General features: G+C 43.6%; 1 protein-coding gene across 2 annotated transcripts; it reads left to right on the top strand.

The window, feature by feature from the left end:
- Positions 1-19: 19 nt before the first annotated feature.
- On the top strand, positions 20-13,565 carry LOC123097851 (DNA (cytosine-5)-methyltransferase CMT2). Of its 2 annotated transcripts, XM_044519696.1 has the most exons (21): positions 20-1,952; positions 3,030-3,061; positions 3,154-3,247; positions 3,591-3,698; positions 3,839-3,958; positions 4,056-4,149; positions 4,437-4,630; positions 4,710-4,775; positions 4,881-5,114; positions 5,732-5,790; positions 5,859-5,925; positions 9,079-9,408; positions 9,530-9,598; positions 9,906-9,992; positions 10,070-10,157; positions 11,170-11,300; positions 11,377-11,481; positions 11,564-11,607; positions 11,700-11,769; positions 11,851-11,954; positions 12,942-13,565. In XM_044519696.1, exons 1-21 carry the CDS (start codon positions 54-56, stop codon positions 13,093-13,095), a joined length of 4,149 nt encoding a protein of 1,382 aa, XP_044375631.1. In that variant the 5' UTR covers positions 20-53; the 3' UTR covers positions 13,096-13,565. The 2 variants fall into 2 exon arrangements, 1 of the variants encoding a protein (XP_044375631.1); XR_006447501.1 differs by lacking the exon at positions 11,700-11,769 and having other exon boundaries at positions 11,564-11,594.
- Positions 13,566-14,115: the final 550 nt, after the last annotated feature.

Here is a 14,115-nt window from a genome sequence, read left to right as displayed (position 1 = left end):
ATCGATTGACTTTACCTAATTTGGTTGTTCGGTCCAGTCAGCCCCCTTCTCCCATGGAAACTCCGCCTCACAACCCCATCTCGCCCCCCTCCCCGCCCCCGGTTGCCGATGGCTCCCCGGCGGCCGACGCTGGGGCGGACGGGGAGGAGCCGGCGGGGGAATTCAGCGCGGGGCTCGAACCCCTGTGGTCGCTCCTCTTCGGCACCCCGGAGGAGCTGGAGCCCATGTGGTCGCCGCCCAGGGGATTCGACGTCGGCGCCGAGTTCGCCGCCGCGGCAGCGGGCCCGGATCCCCTGGTGGACGACGGAGGAGGGCCCTGGGACGGTGCCGAGTGGAGGTCAACGGGGCTCGTCGCCGGCGAGGGCGTGTCGGCGGCGACCCGGGCGCCATCCCCGCCCACCGCGGCGCCGGGCTTCGCGGAGTTCGAGCCCCCAGCGTCAGATTCATCGGAAGGCGCTCCAGGGGTGAGCCCGCTTGAACACCTTGATGATTATTCACGTATGCCGGAATCTCCGTCTACTCCTGTTGCTGTAGACATGCGGGAAAAGCTCGTGTTCGTCTTTGACTCCACTCCGGTGCCCGAGTCTCCTCCATCACCATGGGGGTCTTGCTTGGAAGCCAATCTAAAGGAGAATGCACCGACGTGCACGCTGAACACTATGTCGTCGCCTCCACAACTTCCGCCGGATGATGACGATTTGATGGAGGCAGAGGATGCCAAGTATTTCTCTCCTTCAGAGAATATTGCCTCAGCAAGCATGGCTGCTGTTGATTTGAACGCGGAATATGACCCCAAGGGGAATGCCGATGGTTGCGGTACCTCAGGTGCTACCAGTACAAATGACACATCCCTTTGGGGATCACGGAGGACTGTGAAGACCATGGCGGCAGCAAATGCCACACCTTCAGAACCGAAAGCACGCTCATCTAGATCCTCCAAGCGGCGCCCTGTGGACTCAGATCTGGGAAGAAGCAGCGTAAGGCACAACCTTTCTGTATCCACAACTAAGCCGATCAAAGAGACCACCACTACTGCACCAGACATAGTTGACAAGCTGATCAAAGAGATTACCAGTACTGCACCAAACACAGTTGACAAGCCGATCAAAGAGGCCACCACTACTGCACCAGCCACAGTTGATAAGCCGATCGAAGGGACTACCACTACTTCAGCAGACACAGTTGATAAGCTGATGAAAGAGACCACCACTACTTCACCAGACACATTTGACTTGCGCAACAGGGTGGAACAACATAGGTCAGCAGAAAATGTTAAGATGCAAAGCACCTCCAGTGGCCATGAGAACAAAGGAGGTGGCCTCAGTAATCAGATTGTAGTGGCTTTGCCAGCGGTGAATTATAGGTTCGCCAAGCGCGGCGGAGTCTCTGTTCGTGCCCCAAGGAAGACTAAGACAGCTGTAAAGGCATCATCGGTGGATTCAGACAGTGTACCACCTATCTCGCCAGTGGTAAACAGTGAACCTTCAATGCATAAAGCAGAGTCTAATCCTCATGTACGACCTAGCAAGTATGATCTTGACCCTGAGAACTGCTGGCCATCAGACAAAGTGGACAGTAGTGGTATTGTACCGTGCAATGCGGGGTTGATGAGTGCGGAGTCGCACGTGGTCAGTGAGATGCCCCAACAACATGATGGAAAATCTTCTAAGCCTCCAAGGGCAAAGAGGGCGAGGGTATCGACAGGTAAATGCTCGTCAAATTTGAAGAGGACAAAGAAAAATGGTGGCTCAATTTGCGAATCGCCAACTGTCACAACAATGCCAGATCCGAACAACAGTCCCAAAGTCATCATGGATAAGAAATTGGTTGATTCGGAAATGATGGATAGTGTTAATGGATCCTGTTGTTTTGTGGGGGAGGCAGTGCCGGAGGAGGAGGCTAGACAGAGGTGGCCTCACCGCTACGAGAAGAATCATCACTTTGTGGAGAAGGTAGGCATTTGGCTCCACTGTCTGCTCTTTGCATGGCTGCATCATATACTTGATATAAGAACGGGATATTTGTTGGTGCAGATTGATTCAGAATAAAAAAAATAGTTCTGTGGATTTTAAGGCTTGTCAAGAGTAGAATCTTTTACTAGAACTATATTCTCATGCTCATCACAGCAGTGCACAACCACAAATATAGCAAGGAGTGCTGATTAGTACACATGCAATTTAGTACCTTCCTAGCAACAATATCCAAGCATATAGGAAAACGTCAAAAAACATACATATCAAATGGGGTACATGTTAGAATTCACAATAGATAGTAGCAAGTAGCACCATAGAAGGGACTGTAGATAGCCGTTACTATTAGAGATGTATATAGTTTCCATTTTGGCTGTATAATATCCTGTTGTATAAGTGGTTTTCCTGCACATTGACCACACATGTACGTGCATATATACTGAAACGGAAATTATTTTTTAGTTCAAACCAGAAAATGAAGCTTTGATCATTGTTTTTTGCAAGTCTTCGAGCCTAATTGGTTTGGTGCCAATATTTGGTAAAATCAAAAGTAGCCAAGCAATTGCTAGTCAACATTTTGGACTTGCCAACAATTGGCATCAAATCAATTAGGCTCTTGATCTTTTATGCAGCCAGGGACACAGGAGTTACAGATAACTTTGGACAGTGGTTCAAACAAATGGACATTGAATGCCATATGATAAGAGAAGTGAACAAATGTCTTAAATCACATTGCTAGTGAGGTTGACTAGGTGAAAACCCAAAGAATGTTTGACTTGTGTAACACGAAGCATATAATTGCAGGAGAAATTGTATGAATAAACAGGAAAGGACCAACAATTTCTCTTGTGTGCGCAATAGCACAATCTTCTAAAGTTGTAATAATTAATAGTGTAATACCCACATGCATGTTGGCTTCATAATTTATAGAATCTTATATGGAATTTGTTATTCGTATACTAGTACATACTAGAAATATATACTCTGCCTTATGTTGGACTAGTAACAATTGAATTTTACGTAAGTAACGTTTTCTGCTTGTGGTTTCTCTGTTTGAAGGATAAGGGGAGCGATATCCAACCGTTTGCCAAGTAAGCAAAAATGCATTGTCTCTTATACTTTATGCATGATTAGGTTGCTCCTGTTACCAGGCTAACAGCTATACGTCTACCTTGCATTACAGTGCTGGCAATGCTGTCTTGGATGTCAAATGTCACTATTTGCAAGCCAGCATATCTGGATCTACTTTATGCATTGGAGATTGTGCATTTGTGAAAGTGAGTTCATATTTCTATGCTAATATTTCTTTTATAGTTTTATATGTATCTTTATGGCTTATGCCTTCTTCATTTTTATGTCTTCTGAACTCATTAAATGTTTCAAAAAGTTTCCAAAAATCATAACTTATTGATCAATCTCATGCATTCTTTTTCCATTTTGTAGAGTTTTGCATCTTAGTGATCACGTTCATGTTTTTTTGCAGAATCTTTATCTATATTTATCTAGACCTGATGCTTGATTACAAACATGTTTTTGTTATTGTGTTATATAAAATTAATATTTATGATGATGTCAAACACTTTGTTGTTGCACAACTCTAACAGGGTTAATCTTTTGCAGGGTCCAGAGGGAAAGCCAAATTACATAGGCAAGATACTGGAGTTCTTTGAAACAGTTGCCGGTGAATATTACTGCAGAGTGCAGTGGTTTTTCAGAGCTGAAGACACGGTGAGTTCTGTTGTCCTGGCTGTTTGACTGAGTTTCAGCTTATATGAAAGTTGATAATGGATTTTTTTTTGGTTTGAAGTTGATAATGCAATTTATTTTAGGATCTCTAACCATGTTTTCAACCTCTTATTTGTTCTCAGATCATGGAAGACCAAGCACAGTCTCATGACCCAAGGAGGCTCTTTTACTCAGATCTGAAGGACGACAATGCTCTAGACTGTATTGTCTCCAAAGTGTCAATTGTGCAAGTTTCTCCTTGTGTATGGCTTCATCTTGTATCTTAGATATTTTCTTGTCATGGCTGCTTTCCTAATATTTGTTCCAAGCGAGAAGTAATGTTATTTATTTATGTTACAGGTTGATAACCAGTCAAAGTCAATTCCTTCATCCCAATATTACTATGACATGAAGTACTCTCAGGACTACAGCACATTCTCTACCTTTGAAATGGGTTTGTTTTCTCAAACAACAGTGATACACATGTGGCTATGCATGAATTTAAGACCGAAAATACTTTATAGTGTCAATCAATTATGACCTGGATTTGAGAGCGGCTCTCCAAAATTTTGCTTTTGTTTCAAGTAGCTTTCAGATTTTGTTTTATTATTGTTAAGCTGGTCATAGTTTCTGAAATATTGTGTTTTATAATTTGCATTTTGTGTAGTTTCTGTTGTATCATCTGTTTCGTTGTTGTTATGAGCTTACCTCATTAGTCTGACTTTGTTTCACAAAATGCAGAAGATACACATGCTAAATTGCAATCAAGTCAAGTAAGTAGTATCAGTATGAAAAAGGAAGACTTCAATAAGACGCAAAAGTCTCATGTGCCAAATAAGAAGGAGCTCTCTTTGTTAGATCTGTACTGTGGTTGTGGTGGAATGTCAACTGGACTTTGTCTTGGGGCTCGTGGTGGCGGTGTGAATCTTGTGACGGTACTTCCACACGAACATCGTATATGTGTTATAACTTAGTAGATGCATGCTTTTTGAATGTTTTGCTCATTGTTTACAGAGATGGGCTGTTGATGATGATGAAGTTGCATGTGAAAGCTTCAGAATGAATCATCCAGAAACTCGGGTACTATGGCTTTCATAATTTCATGGCCCATGTAATATATTTTGCAGTATAGTTTTAATGCAATTTCTGACCCATTTTATACACACTGTCATGCTGCTTCAATAGGTCCGCAACGAAACTACCGATGATTTCCTTGAATTGCTGAAAGAATGGCAAAAGTTATGCAAACAATATGTGAAGGAAAGTGAAGTACAGGACAATGCTGACGCTATAACAGAATTTGGTAATGGGACTCCAGATGATTCTGCAGTCCCTCCTGAAGAGCTTGAAGTATGGAAGTTAGTTGATATTTGTTTTGGTGATCCCAATAATGTCAGAAAGCGCTGCTTATATTTTAAGGTTTGCGATGTTTATTGATTAGTTCCCTCTTCTTTTAAAATTATTATAACAGAGGCAGCTTAATTACTTGTCAGATCTACCAGTGGAAGCAGACAGTTCAAATCCCTAATTCCATTTGAATCAAACTAACACGCGATTGCTCCTGGGCCATATTTTTTATTTGCAATGGAATATACAGGTCTCATTAGGCTTAGTCCAAACCAAGGTAGAAGATAATATTATGAGCCACTTTAGTCACTATAAATATCCCTCCATTATACTCCCTCTGTTCGGAAATAACTGACGCGAGGAGACAAGATTTGGAACTGTCGGTTCAAAATCTCGTGTCATCGCATCAGTTATTTCTAATGGAGGGAGTAGCTATTATCTATTATAAAGGGGACCCTGACTGGTCCTTCAATTTGTCAAACAGCCACCAAGTATTTCTGTTTAGATTTTTTACCAACAACGGAACATATAAATGATTTCCTATCAAATAAGTAAGTTCACCCTCTTGCCTTAACCCTGTAGCAAAGCTCTTCCATATGTCAATAGATCACATGCTTTTCTTCCTTTTTGTTCATATATGCTTTTATGCTGAACTAAATTTGCTATTTTATTATGCAATATGTATGCAGGTCCGTTGGAAGGGTTATGGCCCTAATGATGACACGTGGGAGCCAATTGAAGGATTAGGGTATGCAATTTTTTATCTTACCAAGACTCATTTTACGTAATATGAACAGTTCCACTTTTAAAATGCAGGAACTGCAATGACGCAATTAAGGATTTTGTTATTGAAGGTCATAAGCGAAAGATACTACCACTTCCTGTGAGTGTTATTCTTCAAAGTCTGCTTTGGTGAAATTAAGTATACTGAGTATATGACTGTCAACTAGCAGATGAGATCTCCCCGAAAAAGGAAACTAAACATAGATAAAAAAAAACCAAGTACGACTTAATATTTGACCGTCAAATAGAGATCCAAGAACACATTGCGAAGACCTCTATGCAATTTTGACATGATGCAGATTTTTTTTTTGAAGAATATGATGCAGAATTCTTGTGGCTATACCTTCCCTTTGTGCTCCCATGTTATAAATAGTAAGCGAGATCATGTGGGTTCTATTATGTGGGGACAGCAGTATAGGATATATGTTCTCGTCTGCTTTATGCAATAGTCAGGGGTCTCCAGCACAGCCTTGTGCGGCCCACACAGCTAGGGGCGCACCCCTTGCATTGTCCTCCAAGAACATATATCCTTTTGTTATCCCAAAAAAGAATTGTATTTCCTTATTTTGCGGCTGTCTCCATCTATATGTAAGGAGACCCCTGACTATTGCATAAAGCAGACGAGAAGTTGCCCTAATCTCTCCAGGCCTGCAGCCTGCAGCAACAATGCCAGCCCAGCCGAACCTCTCTCTCATTACAGCTCAGAATGATTTTGATATCAAAGCCGGCGATCTCTGTTGCACATGCTACCATGGGTGAACCTATGAACTTCAACGACTGCGTCTCTGTTGCCACCCTCAAGGAGTTCACCGAGCACCCGCCATTGCGCACCTGAAAAAAAACCCAGGCCTGGAGGTTTCTCTGCACGCATATGCGACGGCGACCGCTGTTGTCGACACTGCCAACATCCAGCGAGACCCCCCCCGTAGCTGCATCCACTGCGGTCCTTGCGGCCATGCTGGGTGCACAGGAGAAGCTTCTGTCGCCCTGATCGATGTTACCGGAGGGGTGGCGTGGCCGCATCATCGACGATCACGGCGATAGTCACCCTCAGCGGCTTGCAAGTTGGTGTTCCCAACCAATGGTGCCGAGGGTGACACGCTCTACTTGGCTTCATCAATGTGAGCAATGCTTTGTAGGTCGGCGCACACTGGCAAGCGCGAAGGCGTGGTTAGCGTCCTACCACCTGATGGGTTTGGCAAAACTGTTATACTGCCACAAGGAGCGCAAGCATGGCCAACCCTCCTGAGAGGACTTCACCGCGCATATCAGCCGACGCTCTGGTCCACCATTGGGCAGCAACCCGTTTGGCGAGATTATTTTGCTTACCACTTTGGTATGCCAACTACCAGAAACAATTTCTAGCCCTCAATCTTGTGTTCCAAGGTCTTCCCCGGAGACGAGGAATGCGGCATCTTTATAAACGGCCTTGACGTGCCCCTCAAGGTCCAATTTCTCATCCTCAAGCCAACAACGCTTGAGGATGCCATGGAGTCGCATGCTCGTCTGAGCAACTGGTGCCGTGCATGACTGCCGCCCAGCCAAGTCTGTCAGGTCGCTCATCCCATCCAGCCGCTCGCTTGCGGGCCCCAACCGAGGAATTCCTCGGTGTGCTACGTTGCGTCCTGGCCGTTCAAGAGCTATCTTCGAGAGATAATACGTTATCACTTTCCCAAGCAAAAAAGAGCATCTATGACCCCTTTAAAAGTTCAAATTTTTAGCTTGAAGATTTGTTATAACTATTGACTTTATTTCTTTATTTCCCCTTCTATTTTTGAGGGGTTACTATTTTCTCGCGCACACACACACAGCCACTGCTGATGAAGCCGCCTCCTCATCTACTCCCACTGGTTCATAGCCTTGTCCCAATCTTCCCTCACGACCTCACCTCATGATCATATACAGTGGATCGGGAGTCAGAATGAACCACACATCTAACTCATATATCTATCACAGTGGCAACCTACGTGGTACTTGTTTCGTAGGTCAGCCTTTTTTCTGCTTGTTTGAAGACACAGAAACTTTGTGGCTTGATCATCCACTGCGTGCACACGGACACTAGCACTACCACGACAAATCAAAATTCACATAACATCTTCACATAAGTAGAGCTATTACAGCAGCAAGCTATGTGCTGCTTGTTTGATAGGTCATATATCGAAGAAACCCGTGCCATATCGCTGCCACCGCCACCTCCACACCAAGTGTTTGTCATCTGCCCTTTCAAGGTGGATTTGTCGGGCACACCACGTCCCTCTCTGCCTAGGTGGATTTGCCACTGCCCATTGGACCACCTTAACCTCTCCATGGTGTAAAGGTCAATACTTGTCATGACTGCTGTCACTCTGCAGTATTGTTGATAGAGTGTACTTTGGTGCTTGTGAGTTCAGACTGAAACAAGGACATGGGGAAAGACAGATGTTTTAGTAGGATTTGGCATGGTGATTAGCAGTAATGGATGCAGTGGGAGAGAGATGATCAGAGGAATACGAGGGAGAGAGACTTGAGAGAAGACGGGGAGAAAGACTGACATGCCGCCCTGTTATTTTATTGGCTGCTTTATTAGAAGATGTCTTGAATGGGCAAACATGTTGCATCCATGTCTCGTAGGAACTAGGGTTCTACCGGTCTAGGCGGAGCTTGTAGGGGAAAGAGGGAGGCGGGCGAGTGTCCTGACCGCGGCGGCCGGCGTGCTGGCGCCGTCTCGCGCAGTGGAAGAGGCGGGTGGTGATGGAGGAGGCGGCGGCGCGGGTTAGGGTTCCGGCCTCCTCTGGGAACGGGCAATAGAATTGTCTTATTGCTTAATTTTCCAAGAGGGTCGTTACAGCTGTTTATATAATATCGGTGCTAAATAAAATAAGATAACTTGGGCTAAGCCCCTAACTAAACGCCGCCCATGGGCCTCCTCCAGCTATAAGTTAACCAACCGGTCATAACAATGTCAGTCAAACCGCTCTGGGAATGAGTCAAGGTGAATAAGTGAACGGTTTGATTTTCAAGGTTGCCAATCGTAGATAGGTTTGTTCAACCCCTCCCCCCTCAAAAAAACCCGTTTTGGGTTCTCGTGCCGTAATTTAGGGAAGAAAAAGGACCTTTTAAATCGAAGTTGATATGTTATTTCTGTTATGATCTCACTTATATCACATTATAATTCTTGTAGTATTTGGGCCCATGTAAATTCTTTCTTTCATGCTTGCTATGGCTTAATTGGTTAATATTTCTTTTTTCATATCTTGTTTGTCTATGTTTTCAGGGTGCTGTTGATGTTGTATGTGGTGGTCCACCATGCCAAGGCATTAGTGGCTACAACCGCAATAGAGAATTTGATGAACCATTTAAGTGTGAAAAAAACAAGCAGATTATTGTCTTTATGGATATCATTCAATTTTTGAGGCCCAAATACGTCTGCATGGAAAATGTCCTTGATATATTGAAGTTTGCTGATGCAACACTTGCAAGATATGCTCTAAGTCGCCTAATTGGTATGCATTACCAATCCAAACTAGGGATCATGGCTGCTGGATGTTATGGCCTTCCACAATTTAGGATGCGTGTATTTTTATTGGGCTGTCATCCTGAAGAGGCAAGTATGATTTTCTTGTATTTTATTAACTGGGACACTGGGAGCCAGCCCTATTGAAAAATCATGTTCTGATATTGGAAAATTACTTTATTGTTGCCTAATTACCATTTTTACTCTGTAGAAATTGCCCCCATTTCCTCTGCCTACACATGGAGCGATTGTGAAGAATAGTTGTCCATTGGCTTTTGAGGTAACCATGAATTGATGAAATTTGGTCTGTGATAAAAAGATAGCGTGTATTTGTATGGAACAATTTCAGTTCACTCTTTGTATCTCACAATATTACCTGTCAAAAATGAGGACGTGCTTTCTCTGGCATGCTTACTGCATTTTATGTTTATAGTTTACACTCGTTCTATGTTTTGTACTCTGCTTGTTTTGCTTGTCCATCTGGGAATTTCCACATGTTGATGCCTGTTATGATGTCTTTGTTTTTTCAGCTAGGAAGAGTATTCAGACCTCCAGTGTAAGCCTGACACATTTTTTTAATCTTGTAGCGTAATTTGGTTGGGTGGTCTGACAGCACGGCAGTACAACTAGAGACGCCAATTGTCCTTGAAGACATTCTTTCAGATCTTCCAAAAGTAATTGACAATCTTATAGAGTTCTTAAATCTCTAATTTTAATACCTTTTGGTTCATAAGCTGTTGTAAACTGTTAGGTGGGAAATGCGGAAGATCGTGATGAAATGCCATATGTAAAGGCCCCTCAAACGGAATTCCAAAGATATATTCGGACATTTAGTTCTGGTGGGCCCCTACACTTTAATCTTCTTCTATGCTTTATCGTATTGTCTGACCTACACCAAGTGGGACCATCATTCACTATGTCTGCAGGGTTAGCCTAGAAAACTGAGGAATGCAGCATACGAGGCTTCTCGTCTTTTCCTTTCTGTATCAAGTCGGTTATTTATCTTCTGAAGATACTAATTGTTGAGATAGGAAATAGTTTAGGGTTGTTAGGCAAATCTGATACGACGTGAAGATCAAGTTTGAGTCACCATACAATGGACCTGTCAACCGCGCGACGGTGCGCAGCCATCCTGCACCACTACACTCTCAGGAGCGTAGGTTGTGAGTTGTGACCCTTTGGTGGAAGGAGGGAGAGGGGAAGGTTTTTTTGCATTGTATAAAACCAATTTTGTTCAGTACTAATGGTAGGGAAACTCAGGAAAAATAACATAATTCGATTGAAAACTATTGATAACATCAGCTGGTGGTGCAAAGTGTCTTGTTTTGTTTTTCCAGTAGTTTAGGGTTTGGGAGTCCCTTAGGGTGTGTTTGGTTGATGCCCAGACTAGCCCTACCAAATGTTGGCAAGAGTTGACTTGCCAATTTGGCCAAGGAATCCCTCACCCTCATTTGGCCATTTATTTGGCAAGAACCTGTGTGAGGAAGGGGTGGACATCCATCGGCAACCAAAAATTTGGCAATAAAGCAAACAGTGACCAAGATTTGATAGGCAGCCAATTTTTTTGGCAGGGCTAGTGTGGGCAGCAAACCAAACAGACCCTTTCCTTGTACTGTATATTTGCCCTTTGGGTTGTTGGATATAAGCAGTCTTCATTTGAGCCTTTCTCCAGTATTGGCATGTTGGATGTCATAAACTAAATTTAGAAGGGTATCACATAATTTGCTTGTTTTGTTTTTTCCTGTAGTTTCCGTAGTTTTTATTTAGTACCAAACCTTTTGTTAACCAAGTCCGTTGATGGTCCTTTATCGTAATTCTGTCTGAAACTCGCATAAATTTCTTCCACTGCAGAAGTGCAGGGTCCCAAATCTCATGCTGCAAAATCTAAGTCAAAAAAATCTAAGCCAAAATTGTATGACCATCGGCCATTGGCACTGGGTAATGATAACTACTTAAGGGTTTTGCAAATTCCCAAGAAAAAGGTTTGTCGAGAAACTTATATGTTAGCATTTCATCTTTGATAAATCATTCCCTTCGATCTCACCAATCCTATTCCAGGGAGCTAATTTTAGAGACCTTCCGGGAGTCATAGTTGGTTCTGACAATGTAGCTAAACTGGATCCAACAAAGGAAAGAGTGCTTTTACCATCCGGTCGTCCTCTGGTAAGATGCTCAAGATACACCATACTTCTCTGTATGTGCAATTTAAAACTTGCCAGGTTGTGATTTCGTATTTTCATTTCAGGTGCTTGATTGTGTACTAACATACGAGGATGGTAGATGCTTAAGGTTCGTTTCAGTTGGTTTTAGAAGTACACTGCTATTTCATGGATATGGTTTCTTGTTTCTGATTTAACTGTTTCTTGTATGATGTATTGTAGACCTTTTGGCCGCTTATGGTGGGATGAGGTAGTCGGAACTGTACTGACATGTCCAAATATTCGTATGCAGGTTACTATGATTCTATCTTCTTTATTCACTTGGCTCATAATTTTAAAATATCTCATAAGAAACTAAGAGAGTGTGTTTCAGGCCTTGATACATCCTGCGCAGGACAGACTGCTCACTGTTCGTGAAAGTGCTCGATTGCAAGGTTTTCCTGATAGCTACAGGTTTCGTGGAACAGTCAAAGACAGGTACTTGCTTATGTTGTTTCTGTAAGTTATCACGTCTAAATGGTTGAGTACTTCAATTTCTTGTAATACTCTATTCCTAAATAGTTGCAACCCACTACTTTTTTTCCCTATCCATGCAGCCCTGCCACATCAGCAAGTCATGCATCCCCACTAAACTTATTTTCCTGCCATCTTCTTAAGCCACGCCATCAGGTCCACTAATTGCAATTAGGAGGCTGCTTGGTTTGGTCCAAAAAATTGGCTTGCCAATCTTTAGGCAAGCCAAAAAATTGGCTACCAATTGGTTGGTCACCAACGTACTTAGCCAACCAATCAAAACTTACCAAACATTGGCAAGATTTGGAATTGCCAAATGTATGACAAACTTTGACTCCTATGCTTAATGCAGAGCCTTTCCCCTTCCCTTTGCTGCATGCCTTGTCTTCTCCATCCCCAATGGTTGCACATATACTCCCCTCATCCCCGGCCTCGCTGCCCATAATCTCCTTGCCTCCGTGCAACAACACCGCCACCACTCCTTTTGTTATGGCGCTGCTAGAAGGAGGGCGCGAGAGGGCCGGCCGGGGGCCTTTTTGCCCACGGCCGGGCAAGAGGGAAGGGATTTCCTTCTTAATTCTTGCTTGATTAGATCGATACATCTCATCTCTTTATATAGAGAGGTTTACTTGACTCCCAAGCAAGGCTTACTTGACCCCTAAGCAAGCGACCCTTATCTCTAATTAACCCTAAGACCAACGGGCTATACCGCCAGCCCAGGCCATTAGGCCCATTACGTACTCTAACACCTTTCATAAAGGTCATTTGTTGAGGCCGTCATATAGAATTCTCAGCATAGTCCGTATGCCATACTCAATATGAATTCAAACTGTTTCTAATGATTTCCCGCAGCAAGGTGTGGGGTATATTTAGTGTACATAAGATTATATTATGATATTTAGGTACTGGCCTGTAGCATAAATGTTAACATGTGATAGAGCCTGGCTGCAGGTATCGCCAGATTGGAAATGCTGTGGCCGTACCCGTTGGCCGTGCACTTGGGTTTGCCTTGGCCATGGCCAATCTGAACAAAACTGGAAATGATCCCCTCATGGTGCTACCACCCAAGTTTGCATTCTCTCATAATATAGAAGGTACTCCTTAGTCAGACTGGCAAAACCTAACGGTTGACTTGCCACTTGTCCACCCGGGTTTAAGTCCCGTCTTCTCCGTTCATTCTCTGCTAGAAAAGCTGGGTCATCGTTGCACCTCATGGTCGTGAATATCATTAGGACTCGTGAATATCGTTAGGGCATGCCCATTTTAACATAAGTCTTGATTCATTTTATTGCCATGTTGTACCTTGTAACATCTTAGTTTCTTAGAAGTTTCCGTAGGCAGGTGTAAGTTGCTCAGTAAGGTTTCTCCTGTGAGAACCTTGTGTTGTACTGTAAAAGAATGTATGTATCATAACTTTGTCACATACATTTGTTAGAAGCTCACATGGCAGGTGTAGGTGGCTGCAGTGGAGTTCCTCTGCCTTTGTTGTACTATAAACGACAGTATGTATGTATGTATGTATGTATGTATAGACAAGTTGAGTGGTCAGGGGAATAAAATGTACACCTTCTGACGTGTTGGTGGTGTTCTATACTTCTATGTATTTTCCTGTGAGTGAACGTAAGAAACGCCTAAGAGCATCTTCAACAAATGATGTAAAACTGGTTTCCTAAATTTTTTTTTTGAAAGATCCAGCTCGGCTGGAAAGAATACAGGGTTTGATCAAAGCGATCAAAAGGATAAAACGGAAAAGAAGATGAAGAAAAACGACATGAGGGGGTGGTTTTACCCCCCCCCTCCCCCCAACCCCCGTTCTTTGGCTTCAGGTTTTATCTCGCGCCAAAATCCCCGAACGGGGGCTCCAGTGCCTTGGCTCCGGCGAGCCGCCATTGCTCTAAGTTTTCCCTGATCGCCCCCCGAACGGGGGCTCCAGTGCCTTGGCTCCGGCGAGCCGCCATTGCTCTAAGCTTTCCCTGATCGCCCTGGTGATGTTCGATGCCTCTGCTTCTTTCGTCCTGAAAACGCTGTTGTTCCTTGCGTTCCATAGCTCCCAGGTTGTGGCCATGATCATGGTTCGAACCCCTTTCTTATCCTCTTTTCTTGTGCGGGCCATGATTTGCTTGGT

Source organism: Triticum aestivum, chromosome 4D, assembly GCF_018294505.1.
Source record: "Triticum aestivum cultivar Chinese Spring chromosome 4D, IWGSC CS RefSeq v2.1, whole genome shotgun sequence".
Taxonomy (NCBI): Eukaryota; Viridiplantae; Streptophyta; class Magnoliopsida; order Poales; family Poaceae; genus Triticum; species Triticum aestivum.
The sequence above is the reverse complement of the archived record's forward strand: the minus strand, read 5'-3'. Positions and strand labels throughout refer to the sequence as shown.

Coding starts and splice junctions, on each gene's coding strand:
- LOC123097851 (XM_044519696.1), top strand. CDS start 54: ATGGAAACTCCGCCTCACAACCCCATCTCGCCCCCCTCCCCGCCCCCG. Junction 3,062..3,153: donor GATATCCAACCGTTTGCCAA/GTAAGCAAAAAT, acceptor CTTGCATTACAG/TGCTGGCAATGCTGTCTTGG. Junction 11,301..11,376: donor TGCAAATTCCCAAGAAAAAG/GTTTGTCGAGAA, acceptor ATCCTATTCCAG/GGAGCTAATTTTAGAGACCT.